The sequence below is a fragment of the Carlito syrichta genome, unplaced genomic scaffold, assembly GCF_000164805.1.
Source record: "Carlito syrichta isolate Samal-C Ts95f unplaced genomic scaffold, Tarsius_syrichta-2.0.1 Scaffold124280, whole genome shotgun sequence".
In the NCBI taxonomy this organism is placed as follows: Eukaryota; Metazoa; Chordata; class Mammalia; order Primates; family Tarsiidae; genus Carlito; species Carlito syrichta.
In genome coordinates this window covers 4,326-21,915 of record NW_007068376.1, presented here as the reverse complement: position 1 = coordinate 21,915, position 17,590 = coordinate 4,326, and the positions used below count along the sequence as shown (strand labels likewise).

The 17,590-nt window shown below is 49.2% G+C and overlaps 1 protein-coding gene across 1 annotated transcript in view; it reads right to left on the bottom strand.

Annotated features, from left to right (window-relative positions):
• The window catches only part of POU6F1 (POU class 6 homeobox 1), an 18,243-nt gene extending 12,818 nt beyond the window's left edge, over positions 1-5,425 (bottom strand). Inside the window, 2 exon segments of the mRNA XM_021707771.1 lie at positions 2,948-3,143; positions 5,331-5,425. Coding sequence (XP_021563446.1) covers positions 2,948-3,143; positions 5,331-5,378 — 244 coding nt within the window. The 5' untranslated portion in view covers positions 5,379-5,425.
• Positions 5,426-17,590: the final 12,165 nt, after the last annotated feature.

Genomic DNA, 17,590 nt, shown 5'->3' with positions numbered 1-17,590 from the left:
CCTGGGCACCGCAGCCTCGACCTGCTGCGGGTCCAGCGATCCTTCCGCCTCAGCCTTGCAAGTAGCTGGAACTATAGGCGTGCACTACCATGCCCGGCTCAATTTTGATTTATTGTAGAGATGAGCTCTCACCAAGTTGTCTGTGATGGTCTCAAACCCGCTGGCTCAGGTAATCCACTTACCACAGCCTCCCAAAGTGTTGGGATTACAGGCTTAGTCACCGAGACTACCCCCTCCCACTTTTTTTTTGAGTTGGAGTCTCACTCTGCTGCCCGGAGTGCAGTGGCCACTCCCGGCCACCGCAGCCTCGACCTGCTGGGCTCTGGCGATCCTTCTGCCTCAGCCTTCCAAGTAGCTGGAACTATAGGCGAGCGCTACCACGCCCAGCTAGTAATTTTTTTTTTTGAGTTGGAGTTTCACTCTTGTCACCCAGACTGGAGTGCAGTGGCATGCTCACGGCCACTACAGCCTAGACCTGCTGAGTTTAGATGATCCTTCTGTCTCAGCCTTCCAAGTAGTTGGAACTAAGACACACGCCACCACACCTGGCTAATTGTTTTTGTGTGTGTTCGATTTATTGTAGAGATGAGGTCTCACCAAGTTGCCCAGGCTGGTCTTGAAGCCCCGGGTTCAGGTAATCCTCTTGCCTCAGCCTCTCAAAGTGCTGGGATTGCAGGCTGAGCTACCATGCCCGGCCTAGTAATTTGGAGCGACCCAAACCACAGTGTCACACGTACATATATATATATATATATATATATATTTTTTTTTTTTTTTTTGAGTTGGAGTCTCACTCTGTCACTCAGACTGGAGTGCAGTGGCCACTTCCGGCCACCGCAGCCTCGACCTGCTGGACTCTGGTGATCCTTCCGCCTCAGCCTTTCAAGTAGCCAGAATTACAGGCATGTGCTACCACGCCCGGCTGATTTTTTGATTTTTATTGTAGAGATGAGGTCTTGCTGCCCAGGTGGGTCTTGAACCCACGGACTCAGGCAATCCACTCACCTCAGCCTCCCAAAGGCGCAGGATTACAGGCTGAGCCACCGAGCCCGGCTACACGTACATATTTTAAATTGTGGCCACTAAGGGTAGACTGTAGATTCTTTCTCATCGGAAGAAGTTTCCTATTACTTAGTTTTGTTTTGTTGTTTTGAGTCGGCGTCTCACTCTGTGGCCCAGGCAGTAGAGCAGTGGCACACTCACAGCCACTGCAACTTCAACCCTCTGGGCTTAAGTGATCCTTCCACCTCAGTCGTCCAAGTAGCTGGAACCACATACATGCGCCACCCTGCCCGGCTAATTTTTTTGATTTATTATCGAGATGAGGTCTCACCAAGTTGCTCAGGCTGGTCATGAACCCCTGGGCTCAGGCAATCCATTCACCTTCACTTCCCAAAGTGCTGGGATTACTGGCATGAGCCACCATGCCTGGTCAAGTTTTGTTTCAATAAGAGGAAACTGTTAACCGGACTCGGTGGCTCAGTCTGTAATCCCAGCACTTTGGGAGGCTGAGGCAAGAGGATTGCTTGAGCCCGCGGGTTGAGACCGGCCCGGGCAACTTGGTGAGGCCTCATCTCTACAATAAATCACAAATTAGCCAGGTGTGGTAGCGCGCACCTGTTGTTCCAGCTTCTTGAAAGGCTGAGGCGGAAGGATCATCTGAGCCCAGCAGGTCGAGGCTGCAGTGGCCAGGAGCGGCCACTGCACTCCAGTCTGGGCGACAGAGTGAGACTCCAACTCAAAAAAAAAAAAAGAAAAAAAAGAGGAAACTGTTCTTGATATTGCACACCCAGAAAGGTTCCATCAATCTAAGCCGACAACTTCTTAGGCAATACCATCAAAATACCTCCCTTACCTGCATGATGGTAACTAAAATTCCTTTAGAGAGAAGAAGCCTTTCATGGAAGGCATAAATGTACAAACCTCTGGAAGAAGACGCCCACTCCCATAAGCACTCATGCTAAGGTGTGAATAACTGATTTAGGATCAGTTTCTGAGAGCAGGTTTGGAGAAGGAGCAGAAAGAAGGCAACAGAGGAAATGAAACATGGAAGACGGGTAAATGGGCAGAAGGGGAAGGCAAGGCACTGCACATAGACCTGAGACCTCCCCGGTGATCGGAAAGGGGACTCCATCCCACAATGGCTATGCTGAATGGAAGGGGTGGGCAGAGATGCAGCATCCTCGTCTTCCCCGCCTGCTCTCCGGGACCCTGCCCATTGGAAACAGGTGATGACCTGTCCTGGCCTCAACTTGGAAGCAGAGCACTTCCAGGCTGGGAAAACGGTCACGTCTCTTGTGATTTCTTTATTCAAAAAGGGAGAAAACATAACTCAAGGAGCCAAAGAATCTGCGTACTGGTATGCAGGCAGAGCAAGAGGCCTGCAGTTTTCAGAGCCATGCCTGCTCCCACCTCTCAGCGCTAGAATGGCCCTGACCATCTCACTGCAGGAGAAGCAAGCTCACCCCAAGGGCGACTTTGGAGAAGAATGATTCTGCAAGCTGAGGGAGTTAAAAGTCCTCCCGTCTCACTCCTGGGACCTCCCAGCTCCACCACAAGAAGGACTGAGTCGGAAAGGCTGGCACGACCCTGAAGGCCCAGTCCTCTCTGAACTGGGCCTGAGGATCTGGCTTAGGTCTAGGAGTCCTCTGGGACTTACTTGACCCCCCCCTAGGCTGAGCCCTGCCAATCTCCTCCCACCTCATCCTGATGCTTCCCAGTTTAGGCCTGGAAGTGACTAACACCAGAATTAAAGTTCCAGGAACTAGGAGAGCAGAGTACTCCTGGCAGCTGGTTAGAGGAACAGGCTATGGTCAGAGACTGCCCACTGGACAGGAAGACAAGCCCCTAAAGTCACTTGGGCCCCTTGGGACACACGCTAACTCCCCAGGAGGGGACAGAAAGGACCCAAATGGAGCAATACCAGATGGGACTAACAGCCTCGTACCGGTTGACTCTGCAGAGGAGTCTGGGTTGTCTGGCCTGGCGGCACCAGCAGGCTCACTGGCTTCAACAGGGCCTCTGCTCTGGGAGCCCTCGGCAGTCATACCCTCCAGTCCTTTGCCCTCCTCCTCAGCAGGGAGCTGGGCATCTACTCCAACTTCCAGCACGCGGATGGTCTCATGGCCTGACATCACGATGACCTGCAAACAGAAGACAGGGGACACTGCTGGGGGAAGGGCCGGTATAGCCCCGGGGCAAAGCTCTGAGTATGGCTAAGAGAGGGAGGAGGGGAAGTTTCGGGAGGCAGGCCTCCTGTACAGAGGACTGTGTGCTCAGGACAACTCCAGAGCCTGGAAGGAGGGCCTGACACAAGCTGGAAAGAGTCCCACAGAGCCAAGCATTTGGGAGGCGTTTCTACTTTTTTTTTTTTGAGTTGGAGTCTCACTCTGCCACCCAGGCTGGAGGGCACTGGTATACTCATGACCACCCCAGGTCGACCTAGGCTCTGGCAATCCTTTCGCCGCAGCCTTCCAAACAGCTGGAACTACAGGCACGATACCACGCCCAGCTAATTTTTTTGATTTATTGTAGAGACGAGGTTTCGCCTAGTTGCCCGGGCTGGTCTTGAATCCGCAGGCTCAGGCAGTCCATTCACCTTGGCCTCCCAAAGTGCTGGGATTACCGGCTGAGCCACCGAGCCCGGCCCTGAGTAGTTTCTTAAACTCATGACTACTTTATTTTCCGAACTCTGGGATAAAGATTTTGGATTTTCCTGCAGGCTAACTTCCTGAAACAGGAGTCAAGAATTCTGAAGATGTAGCCTCTCCCTCCTGGCCCCGCCCCACTCTGGGACTGGAGTTTAGTAACCTGTGGGCCTGAGGCTCCAAACACCTCTATGGGCATGCCCAGACCTCAGGGGCATCCTCCCTGCCATCCAACGGGCCCTGCCCCTCCTCAGAACACTCAGTGTCTTCTTTCTCTGCTCAGTCACCCTGAATGAGCTCTTTACCCCTGCCGAGAAATGGCAATTGGGCCATTCAAGAATCAGAGACAGGCAGACACGATGGCTCACACCTGTAATTCCAGCACTTTGGAAGGCTGAGGTGGCAAAATTGCTTGAGCCCAGGAGTTTGAGATCAGCCTGGGAAACATAGTGAGTCTGTCACTTCATAAAAAATGAAAAATAGAAAGAATCAGAGGAAAACTGTACATTAAAAAGCTTTGTGCCGGCTGGGTGCTGTGGCTCAGTCGGTAATCCCAGCACTTTGGGAGGCCGAGGCGAGAGGACTGCCTGAGTCCACGGGTTTGAGACCAATCTGGGCAACTTGGTGAGACCTTGTCTCTACAGTAAATCACAAAAACTAGCTGGATGTGGTGGCATACATCTGTAGTTCCAGCTACTTGGAAGGCTGAGACAGAAGGATTGCCTGAGCCCAGCAGGTCGAGGCTGCAAGTGGCCATGAGCGTGCCACTGCACTCCAGCCTGGGCGACAAGAGTAAGACTCCAACTAAACAAAAAAAAAGCTTTTGTGCCAGGCCTCCCTGCCCTTAGCCTATGCCTGAAATCACTCTCATAACATACTCTTCAAGCCTGAAAACTGGATCCTGCCAAGACTGTGCTGGAAAAAGTGACAACATGACCCATCAGAAGAGTACAACTAAAATAAATCCCTAAAAGCAGCCCCTTGTTGGCTCAAACTTGACCCGCATGGGGACTTCATTCCAATGACATTTTAAGAGATGTTATTTTATTTTCTTCTTTTAAGAATGACATAGGTAACATACAGTCACTTGTAAAAAATTAGAAAATACATATAAGCAAGGAGAAAAACTAAAGAATAAATTGCCTCATGTCCAAGCCTTGCCACATCTAAACTTATACATATATGTACATTTTTTTTTTTTTTTTTGAGTTAGAGTCTCACTCTGTCGCCCAGACTGAAGTGCAGTGGCCGCTCCCGGCCACCGCAGCCTCGACCTGCTGGGCTCCAGCGATCCTTCCGCCTCAGCCTTCCAAGTAGCTGGAACTACAGGCATGCGCTACCACGCCTGGCTAGTTTTTGATTTATTGTAGAGATGAGGTCTCGCCAAGTTGCCCGAGCGGGTCTCGAACCCGTGGGCTCAGGCAATCCACTTGCCTCGGCCTCCCAAAGTGCTGGGATTACAGGATTTCACTTTTTTAAAGTCACAGCCTAAAGCCCCAAACTCAGCCCCTGAGAAACCCTAGCAGGCAACTGCCTCGGTCCAGGTGAGATGACTGTGAACCTTGCTAAGAAACAGGCAGTGAGGGATGCTGTGGAGGCCTTCCTCCCTTAGCCCACACCCCTCCGTTCGTCACCCGTCACCCTCAGCACCCCCCTCCCACCTCTTTCTGCCCCAGAAGATACCTGCTCGTTGACAGTCAGAGACGACTCTGACCCGGCTCCAGGATCCATGGTCACTATCAGGGTGGAGCGGGGGCCGGCCCACACCTAGTGCATCCTGGGTAAGATGGGATTGGAAAAGCAAAGGCTGATGTGACACAGTAATACAATTTCCATACAATCTAGAAAAGCCAGAAACAGAATGATAGGACAGAAAATCTAGATTCTCCCAAGTACAGTATCTGTAGAAGTAAAAGAAACAGGATTCCTTTTTTTTTTTTTTTTTTTTTTGAGTTGGAGTCTCACTCTTGTTGCCCTGGCTGGAGTGCAGCGGCACGCTCATGTCATGGCCATTGCAGCCTTGACCTGCTGGACTATCCTTCCGCCTCAATCTTCCAAGTAGTTGTAACTACAGGCACATACCATCATGCCCAGCTAATTTTTTTATTTATTGTAGGGACGATTACCAACTGAGCCACCATGCCCGGCCAAGAAACAGGATTCCAAGAACTTCAAAACTAGAGTGTCTCACTTCCTACAGCGTCCCAGGAGAATCTACAGAAGGAGAAACCAGGAACATCTGCTTTGGGTGAAGAGAGGAAAGAGAGAACCAGACATTTGTTCCTGAGGTCCCTGCAGACCCCAAGGTGAAGCTGACCCAGACACTCAGAACTTCACACAGGTAAGGAGCATGCTGATTATCAAAGTGCTTCTCAGTGGAGAAATCTGGGCAGACTTCCGGAAAGAGATGGTAAAGACATAAATTAGAGGCTGGCATGGTGGCTCATGCCTGTAATCCTAGCACTTTGGGATGCTGAGGTAGGAGGATTGATTGAATCCAAGAGTTCCAGAACAGCCTGGGCAACAGAGCAAGACCTCATTCCTACCAAAAAAATTAGCTGGATGTGGTAGTGCATGCCTGTAGTTATACATACTTGGAAGGCTGAGGCAGAAGGATCACCTGAGCCCAGCATGTCAAGGCTGTGATGGCCATGAGCGTGTCACTGCACTCAGCCTGGGAGACAAAGTGAGACTCGACTCAAAAAAAATACAGGTTAATGCCCTAATAAAAGAGGCCTGAGAAGCCGGGCTCGGTGGCTCAGCCTGTAATTCCAGTGCTTTGGGAGGACGAGGCAAGTGGATTGCCTGAGCCTGCAGGTTTGAGACCCGCTCAGGCAACTTGGTGAGACCTGGTCTCTACAATAAATCAAAAATTAGCAGGGCATGGTAGCGCGCACCTGTAGTTCGGGCTACTCGAAGGCTGAGGCAGAAGGATCGCTGGAGCCCAGCAGGTCGAGGCTGCGGTGGCCAGGAGTGGCCACTGCACTCCAGTCTGGGCGACAGAGTGAGACTCCAACTCAAAAAAAAAAGAGGTCTGAGAGACACTCGCCCCTCCCACCATGTGAGGACACAGCAAGAAGGCTCTGTGAGGAAGTGGGCCCTCACCAGATACCAACCCCTCGACCTTGGACTTCTCACCGTCCAGTACTATTTGAAATAAATTTCTGTTGTTCATAAACCAGTTTTTGGTATTTTGTCATAGCAGCCCAAAGAGACTAAGAGAAACTCACATGACATAAAATTCACTATTTTAGTCATTTTGAAGAGCACATTTGGTGGAATTCAGCATGGTCACAATGCTGTACAACCATCACCACTATCTAGTCCCAGAACATTTTATTTTATTTTTTGAGTCGGAGTCACCCAGGTTGGAATGCAGTGGCATGCTCACAGCCACCGAAGCCTCTACCCGCTGGGCTCAGGCGATCCTTCCACGTCAGCCTTCCAAGTAACTAGAACTATAGGCACATGCTACCATGCCCAGCTTATTCTTTTATTTATTGTAGAGATGAGGTCTTATCAAGTTGCACAGCCTAGTCTTGAAACCCTGATCTCAGACAATCCTCTCACCTCGGCCTCCCAAAGTGATTACAGGCTTGAACCACTGCACCCAGCCTAGAATATTTTCATCAACCCAAAAGGAAACACCATGTCCACTAGTAACTCCTTACCTTCCACCACCAACTTTCAGCCCCTGGCAGTCACTAATATGCTTTTCTATGGCTTTCTCTAATCTGGATTTTGTCTTTTTGAGTTGGAGTCTCACTCTGTCACCCAGGCTGGAGTGCAGTGGCACACTCATGGCCAGCGCAGCCTTGACCTGCTGGACTCAGGCAATCTTTCTATCTCAGCCTTCCAAGTAGCTGGAACCACAGGTGTGCACCACCATGCCCAGCTAATTTTTTTATTTTGTTGTAGAGAGGAGGTCTTGCCAAGTTGCCCAGGCTGGTCTTGAACCCCTGAGCTCAGGCAATCCTCTCATCTCCGCCTCCCAAAGTGATGGGATTACAGGACTGAGCCGCCGCCGAGCCTAGATTGGATATTTTCTATTAATGGAGTCATACCATATGTGGTCTTCTGTGACTGACTTGTTTTAGCTAATGTTTTCAAGGTGTATCCATGTTGTAACATATGTTAGAATTTCGTTCCTTTCCATGACTGAACACTATTCTATGGTATGAATGTTTACATTTTCCGATTAATTCATTAGCTAATAGGTATTTGGGCTGTTCTACCTACTTTTTGGCTATTGTGGCTAGTACATCTATGAATATTTGCGTAGAATTTGTTTGAATACCTATCTCCAATTATTTTGGTTATACACCTCAGAGTGGAATTGCTGGGTCACCCCTGGGGTCTTCGCATCTTTACCCCATAGCAGTATGACCCCTGATCGAACAGGCAAGAAAATCCATGACGTTCCTTCCCTCCTCCTCCTCCTCCTCCTCCTTCCCCCGCCCCTCTAGAGCAGGGTTGAGGGACAGGGTGAGCCATTCAAAGTGCCTAGCAATTTGAAAACGTAAACGAGCTTCCTCTCTTCAGGAAGGACAAGGGGATGCAGGAGAGGCAGAGAAATTTTCTAAAAGGACTGGTGAGCATCTGGGGCTCTAGCCTAATTCCTGGGTGATCTCTCCCCCAGATTTTGTACATAGTTTTACACGAGTTTTACAGAGAACATGGCAATTCCATACCACTTCTGGATGGAAGCTGGGGTAAGCCATGAATGCTGTCACATATAGAAGCCAATTAGCAAGTGATTTGCAAATTCAAATAAGAGGAAGTGACTCAACTGAAAGGAAAGGTGTGCAAGGTGCAGTTGGGTCCATTATAGCTCGATACACACATTTCATGGGAGAATTTTCCAGTTCCAAAGAAGGCCGTTAGGCGAGAGGCAGCAGCAGCTAGTAGCCAGTCACTGTAGTACAACGAGGCATCTGCTCAACATGGGCTTAAATCTTGCCCATAGTCTCATTGTGGCCTCTGGTCCCTTGCTGGCAAACATGGCCGCTCACAGGAAGTTAAGCGGGGACAAGCATCCACCTTGGCTGTGTTATTAGGGAGAGCCAAGTAGTGATAAGGCTTAGGTGATGCTTTTCTTTTTTTTTTTCTTTTTTTAGAAAAAAAAGTCTCACTGTCGCCCAGGCTGGAGTGCGGTGACACCGTCATGGCTCACTGCAGCCTCAACCACCTGGGCTCAGGTGATCCTTCCACCTCAACCTCTCAAGTAGCTGGGGCTACAGGTGCGTGTCACCAGGCCTGGCTAATTTTTAGATTTTTTTGTAGAGACAAGGTCTCACTATGTTGCTCAGGCTGGTGTCAAACTCCTGGCCTCAAGCAATTCTCTCGCCTCAGCCTCCCAAATTGTTGGGATTACAGGTGTGAGCCACCGCACCCAGCCTGGCTTAGGTGATTCTGATACCCCTTTTACCCTTGAAATCATATGAGTTATGAGGATCTGGGACCTCAGTGTCTGGGCCTTTAAGTCAAGGGCAAGGTCAGTCTAGGTCAGAGCCTCTGGCACACCTAGACCTAACCCAACTCTCCAAACAGACTTGAGGCCACCAGAAATCCAGGCAGAGCAGAGTTAAAGACCTCCCAGTCTTATCTTTAGATGACTGCTCTTGGAGACACATACTTGATAGAAATACCGCTTTAATTAGTAGACACTTAGCATTTTGACTCTGAGCTGTGCCTGTGTGTTCTCCTTGTTTGGTATCTGTGCAGACTTTCCCCTGGACCTGTTCCATGCCCTTCTCAGAAACTTTCCATATTTTACTCAAGCCTCAGATTGTGGCTTAGCTTCAGTGACGAGAAGCCATCTTCAGTTTTCTTTGTGACCATTTCCCCAAGGACTGCGGTAAATAGCACATCGGGATGACCTCTGAGCCCAGGATGCTCTGCTGTGTCCTTACCCTGAAGGCCAGGAAGGAGAGTCAGTCAGTTGTCTTGTTTCAAGGGAAAGGGTTCCTACCTGCAGTAGGAACCTGAGATACATAAACAGACCCAGCAGAGCTGTTCTGGCTAAAGGTGGGGTGGGAGCCAGAGCCCACCAGAGACCCCTTCCTTTACCTTCTTTCTCCAGTGAGTTGAATTTGAAGAACACCTGAATGAAAGCAAGGCACCCTGGCTGGCTATCACGTAGCTCGCTTATTTCTCTCTTTCCTGTGCTAACATCTAAAAACATACGCAATCTCAGGGGAGAATGAATTGTGGGTAATCAGGCATTTGCCCACAACCTGAGAATCCAGAGAGGTCCAGGGCCATCCGGAAGCTTCAGTGCGGAAGAACAAGCTAGAGGACCTGGTTCCACCTGTCATTCTCCTCTGGAAGTGCTCTGGGTTTAGGGAAACCTTCTAAGAGAAGCACTGGGAAATCCCAAACAAATCAGAACTGCCTAGAATAGCCTGAGATCCTACTAGGAGAAATCCTGAAATGCCGTGTCTTTTGTTTTTGCAGCACATTATTTCAGTGACTACTGTTTGCTGGGCATTGGGAATTCAACGGGGAAAAAAAACACATTTTCCGCCTTTGTCAAGAAGTCTACAGGCCAGGTGCAGTGGCTCATGCCTATAATCTCAGCACTTTGGGAAGCCAAGGCAGGAGGACTGCTTGAGCCCAGGTGTTCAAGACCAGCCTGGGCAACATAGCAAGACCTCATCTCTACAGAAAAATAAAAAAATTAGCCAGGCATGATGGCACATGCCTGTGATCCCAGCTACTTGGGAGGCTGAGACAGAAGGATTGCCTGAACCTAGGAGGTCGAGGCTGTGGTGAGCCGTGATCTTCGTGATTGTGCCACTGCACTCCAGCCTGGAAAAGAGTGAGATCCCAACTCAAAAAACAAAGGCTACAGTCCAATATGGGGAGTCAGGAAACAAAAAGGCAACTACAATATGCTATGTTTAAGTGTCATGGTGGATGAATAGAAGGTGATAGAGAACCAACAGGAGGGACATTTACTACAATTTTGTGTGGTCCTTGTTCCCAGAGAGCTGTGTGTTTCAGACACAAAATTTCATGTAAGAAGAATCTTGTCCCCTGTAGGAAAATGTGGCTTGCATGGGATTCAGACTTTTAACTCAGGCCCATTTCTATGGTTTCAATCACTCCCCTAACACTCAGTGTGCCTGAGGTTTCAACGTGTCAAATTCTTTCCCATTACACAGACATCTGGGGGGATGGAGGGTACTCTCTGATGTCAGCAGACTCGGAGGAACGGCTGGGTAAGCTGAACTTCACCCTGTGTTCAACTGAAAGCCACACTTGTTAAGAGAAGTCGCCTTTCAAATGTTTCACAGTGCCATCCTCTCTGGCTAGGTTGTCTGTGGACATCAGTGTCTCCAGCTCTGCACCACTGTTCTATTTAAATGGTGCACCACTTACATCCCATGGAGGTGCCACTCAAAATGACCACAAGGAACGGGCAGGAGATTGGTCTGGACAGGCTATGCTGAAGGATACAGACAGTTCACTCTTCTCTTCCTCCTTAGGGGGCCCCACCCAGTCTGATACCTACCAAATTTAAATCTCCAGATTTACCAAATTTAAATCTTGGACCTCATTTGGGAACTTTAGACTCATAGAACCAACTCCCTACGGATTACTCGTAACTCATACTGAAAATGTTCAAAACCAGGCTCCTGATTTCCAGCCCTAACCTGCTCCACTGGTCTCAACCTTCCCCATCTCAACAAATGGCAACTTTCTCCTTCCACAGATGCTCAGGTCTTGCTGCCATCCTTGTTTTCTCTCATCCTCTTTTACTGACATTTACTTCTTCAGCAAATCCCTTCGGCTCTGCCTTCCAACATGCCCAGAATCCCCCTTCTCACCACGATCACCCCAGCCCACAGCTTAGGATGTGGTGTGGGCAAACGCCACACCCCCTCCTGCAGTGCAAGTATTATCTGCCCTATGCTTAACTGGCCAGCCTCCAGGGAGGCCGCCCCCTCTTTCAAGTTTGCCTTGCCTGATGGAGTTTCTGCATGTCCTCCTACTTCTTTCCATTTCTGGCCTGCAACACAGGTTTTCCATCCTAGGCTGAAGAATAATAATCATCGATAGTTTACTGGAACCCAGGCATTTTACACCTGAGTACTGGGGTTAAGAGCACACTCCAGAGACACACTGTGAGGTTCATAATCTCAGTTTTGATATTCACTAGCTGTGGGACTTTGGACAAATTATTTAACTTCCATGCCTCAGTTTCTTCACCTGTAAAAATGGGAATGATGATCTGGGTATCACATATTCTCACTCATATAGTGGACCTTGATCATCCAATGCACTACCATAAGAAAATGACTGACAGTGGTGGGAAACCATGGGGGGAATGGGACTGATGGTAGTAAACATCTGTCTGGGGACGGGGAGATGCCTGTTATCAACAAGGGGGCCTAAATGAAGCATATTTGTATACCTAACCCTTAACTGTACCCCACAATATCAAAATAAAAAATATTAATAAAAAAAAAATGGGAATGATAATAGCACCTTCATGGGGCTATCGTGAGAACTGAATGAATTAATGCATGCAAAAAGTTTAAATGGCCAGGCTCGGTGGCTCAGTCTGTAATCCCAGGACTTTGGGAAGCCAAGGCAAGAGGATTCCCTGAGCCCGGGGGTTCAAGACCAGCCTGGGCAACTTGGTGAGACCTTGTCTCTACAATAAATCACAAAAACTATTTATTTGTTTTTTGAGCGTGCCACTGCAATAAATAAAAAATACTAGCCAGGCGTGGTGGCACATGCCTGTAGTTCCAGCTACTTGGAAGGCTGAGGCAGAAGGATTGTCTGAGCCCAGCAGGTTAAGACTGGGGTGGCCTTGAGCGTCTGTAGTTCCAGTTACTTGGAAGGCTGAGGTAGAAGGATCACCTAAGCCCAGCAGGTTGAGGCTGCAGTGGCCGTGAGCATGCCACTGCACTCCAGCCTGGGCGACAAGAGTGAGACTCCAACTCAAAAAAAAACCTGGCCTGGCTCAGTGGCTCAGCCTGTAATCCCAGCACTTTGGAAGGCTGAGGTGAGTGGATTGCCTGAGCCTGCGAGTTTGAGACCACCCGGGCAACTAGGCAAGACCTCATCTTTACAATAAATCCAAAAATTAGCCAGGCGTGGTAGCGCGCACCTGTAGTTCCGGCTACTTGGAAGGATGAGGCGGAAGGATTGCCAGAGTCCAGCAGGTCGACGCTGCGGTGGCTGGGAGCGTGCCACTGCACTCCAGTCTGGGAGACAGAGTGAGACTCCAATGCAAAAAAAAAAAAAAAAAACCCTTAAATCAATGCCTGGCACATAGTAAGTGCTCAGAAAGTGGTAGATACAATAATTTATGTATCCTATCTCAATTATGTATTTCAGTTTAGTGTAGCAGTTAAGAACCTAGGTTTCTCTCTCAATTTCACTCTTTTTTAGTTGTGAGACTTTGGACAGGGGTCTACTAGCTTTGTGGCTCAGTAATCATATTTGAAATAGGGATAGTATTGTAGTAAATTATGAGTCCAATAAATGTCAGCCATTATTATTCAATTCTGACACCAGTCCCATGAGACCATAGAGTTCAGTGGTTAAGTAAACAAATACTAAAGCTTGATAAATTAACTGTGTATCTGTCTGCAGGCCCCGTACTAGCAGACACTGTCTACTTCTGTTTTCTCATCCTAATAAAGGAACAGCTTGCCTTGGAAGTACTGTAAAACACCAAGAACAATGACATTAGCTATTATTATTCCTGTTTTAATGGATGAGTAAGTTGAGAATCAAAGAGTGGTGTAGGTATAGGTTTCCGAGGAAAACCTAAATCCGAATATTTGCTTGGCCACAGAAGAGCTGTGTGACCCTTGGCAACAAATTTAACATCACTAAACCTAATTTCCTTATCTTTAAAATGGTGATTAAATAGGCAAACTTTACGGGATCCTTGTAATGATCATGTGGGACCCTGCAAGTGAAACGCTTAGCTTGGGACCCGATCACAATCCTCTTCATTTTTATCTATGGGTAAATGGGAGTAGAGAGAGTTCAGGTGACTTGGGGAAGGGCACAGAAGAGTTGGCCACAGAGTCAAATTCCTTTTTTTTTTTTTTTTTTGAGTTGGAGTCTCCCTCTGTCACCCAGACTGGAGTGCAGTGGCTGCTCCCGGCCACCACAGCCTCGACCTGCTGGGCTCCGGCGATCCTTCTACCTCAACCTTCCAAGTAGCCGGAATTACAGGCATGTGTTACCACGCCCGGCTGATTTTTTGATTTATTGTGGAGATGAGGTCTCGCCAAGTTGCCCAGACGGGTCTCGAACCAGTGGGCTCAGGCAATCCACTCACCTCATTCTCCCAAAGCGCGGGATTACAGGCTGAGCCACCCAGCTGGGCTCAGAGTCAAATTTCAAGGCCCTGCCCACCTGCCCAGAGTCCACCACACAGAGCCCCCTCTCAGCAAATGGGGAGAAGGCTGATGCGGACTGCGCTGGCCCTCAAGACTCAGGACACCTCATAAAGATGAGGCTCTCAGATCTTCTCCAGGCCAACTCCCACCCACAGGCCTGACCCACAGGAGGAGATAAATCGGCAGACAAGCTGGACACACACACACACACACACACACACACACACACACGCACGCACACACACACACACGCACGCACGCACACACGCGCGCACGCCAAAAGAAAGAACAAGGGTGACGAGGTGGCAAAACAGACAGAACTTGAGCCAGGTTCGGTGGCTCAGCCTGTAATCCGGCGCCTTTGGGAGGCTGAGGTGAGTGGATTGCCTGAACCCGCGGGTTCGAGACCCGCTGGTGAGACCTCGTCTCTACAATAAATCAAAAAATTAGCCGGGTGTGGTAGCGCGCGCCTGTAATTCTGGCTACTCGGAAGGCTGAGGCGGAAGGATCGTCGGAGCCCAGCAGGTCGAGGCTGTGCGGCCACTGCACTCCAGTCTGGGTGACAGACTGAGACTCCAACTCAAAAAAAAAAAAAGACAGAACTGTCCCGACACAGTGGCTCACACCTGTAATCCCTGCACTTTGGGAGGCTGAAATGGGAGGACTGCTCGAGCCCAGGAGTTTGAGATCAACCTGGGCCACAAAGAAAGCAATAGTCAGGTGTGTGGTGGTATGCCTGTAGCCCAGTTACTGGAGAGGCTGAGGTGGAAGGATCCCTTGAGCCCAGGAGGTCCAGGCTGCAGCGGGCTGAGAGTGACACAGTGAGACCCTGACTCAAAAAAATAAAAATAAAAAAAAAGTCGGGCTCGGTGGCTCAGCCTGTAATTCCAGCACTTTGGGAGACCAAAGCGAGAGGATTACCTGAGCCCATGGGTTCAAGACCCACCCAGGCAACTTGACAAGACCTCATCTCTACAGTAAATCAAAAATTATCCAGGTGTGGTAGTGCACGCCTGTAGTTCCGGCTACTTGGAAGGCTGCGGTGGAAGGATTGCAGGAGCCCAGCAGGTTGAGGCTGCAGTGGCCGGGAGCATGCCACTGCCCTCCAGCCTGAGTGACAGAGACTCCAACTCAAAAAAAAAAAAGAGAAACAGAATAGTGTACAACGTTTTTTCCCTCTTTTCTGACTTGCCGTTTGTAACCTTAGATATATATAGTCAAACAGTAAAGATGAGTTTCATAAGGACAGATTTTATTTAGTTTCTTCTCCTGCCCCCCTATTCTCTTGTGCCCAAACTTGACTCATCCAAGAAAGGGTGAAGGGAGAGAGCACATGAAATGTGAAAAATAAAAGCAGATATGTTCCCGCGAGAACTGTAAGCTCCACGAAGGCAGGGGTCATCCCCGCTGGTCATCAAATCCCTAGTGCCCAGCATAATATCTGGTCTATAACGGGGGTAGGCTGAGGGGATGGTCATGAATATGGCTGAAAACAACAATTAGGATATTAGGTCATATCATAGCCATGCATTTTCCACTTTCTCCCTCAAAATATATCCCCTATTTCCAATGTTTTGTCACCATTCATAGTACTGGGGTTGCAGTCCTAGCTACTGGGGACTGATTTCCAAGAGGTAGTGCTGAGTTCTGGAAAACCCAGACCACACTTATCCCTTCCAGGTCTTCCTCCCTCAGCCAGTTTCTTTTGGCTCACACTCCCTCTTCAGCCTCAGTGACCCTCATTTTGACACAGAAAGAGCATGGAGTTTCAAGGCACCAGACGCAGGCTGGATACTGTTTCTACTACAGGTAACCCTCTAGACCTCGGTTTCCTTATCTGTAACATGAAGCCAAATGATAGCACCCACATCATGGGTTACTGGGAAGATGAAATCGATCACATTTATGTAAGGCATTAGAACAAGAGCCTAGCATGAAGCAAATACTACATGTGTTTATTATGATTATTGCTATTATATTTAACTGAAGTAAAGCATGCATATAAAAATGTTTTCAGTTTTATTAATTTATTTTATTATTATTATTTTTTGAGTTGGAGTCTCACTCTGTCGCCCAGACTGGAGTGCAGTGGCCGCTTCCGGCCACCGCAGCCTCCACCTGCTGGGCTCCGGCGATCCTTCCGCCTCAGCCTTCCAAGTAGCTGGAACTACAGGCGCGCACGGCCATGCCCGGCTAATTTTTGATTTATTGTAGAGATGAGGTCTCGCCAAGTTGCCCAGGCGGGTCATGAACCCGCGGGTTCAGGCAATCCACTCACCTCGGCCTCCCAAAGTGCTGGGATTACAGGCTGAGCCACCGAGCCCAGCCGAATGTTTTCAATTTTAAAGCACTATAAAAATGTAAAAGATTGCAGTTATAATTTGATAGTGAATAAATCTTGGGGAGGGGAATTATCCCAGTTTCCCTCATAATGCAGAGAACCCTTAGAGGAGCAAATTTCTTCTGACTCACTTCTTTTTTTGAGTTGGAGTCTCACTCTGTCGCCCAGACTGGAGTGCAGTGGCCGCTCCCGGCCACCGCAGCCTCGATCTGCTGGGCTCCGGCGATCCTTCTGCCTCAGCCTTCCGAGTAGCTGGAATTACAGGCGTGCGCTACCACGCCCGGCTGATTTTTTTGATTTATTGTAGAGATGAGGTCTCGCCAAGTTGCCCAGGTGGGTCTTGAACCCGCGGGTTCAGGCAATCCACTCACCTCAGCCTCCCAAAGGCACTGGTATTACAGGCTGAGCCACCGAGCCCGGCTTGACTCACTTTTCTTAATCACCAGGCAGTACCTTCCAGGAACAAAACAGAAAAAATGGCTCACCACCCCCACACACACTATATGGTATTATATTATTTGTTCTCATGTTTATCATCTGCTTGCCCGCCCCCAGAACAGAAACTCCATGACAGAAGCTTTATCTGTTTGTTCAGAGCATGGCACTTAGTGAGTATTTTTGTTGAACCAATGAAGGAATGAATGAAGTTTTACAGCAGATAAGCAAGAAGTACCAGGTCACAGAAGCATCACCCAATTGAAATGGAACATATGGAATTATTACTCAGGAGGCCTCTGCCGGCCAGCGTGGGCTGCCTCCGCTTACCAAGATGAAGGGAGGTGGGACAGACATATGAACAATTGCAGACCAGCGCTCTACTTTCGGAACTAGGAATCGGAAGCGCAGATGAGGCTGAGATCCCTGCAAAGAGCCTCTTTTCTTTGACCCAGGAAGGCTTCCTGAACTCTTTCTATTCTCCCTGCCCGGCCCCAGAGACCGTTCTGTGGAGGTTTCAGGCTTCCAGTCAGGCTGGGTGGGGGATCCCACCCCCAAAGCGGCGGTAAGGAGGCACCCGGGGGCTCCCGTGGCCCTGCCAGGTGAGAGTGCCCAGGGAGCGTATAGCGGGCCCATTATCATGACTATTTATTAATAATAACATTGTTATTAAATATTTATGAAGCGCTCACGCTCGGCTCGATGGTGACCCTCCCACTACCGCCCCACCCTTCCAGCCACGTCCAGGTCCCTAACCCCGAGTCCCACCAGTCCTCCCGGAGCGGGTCCCTTCC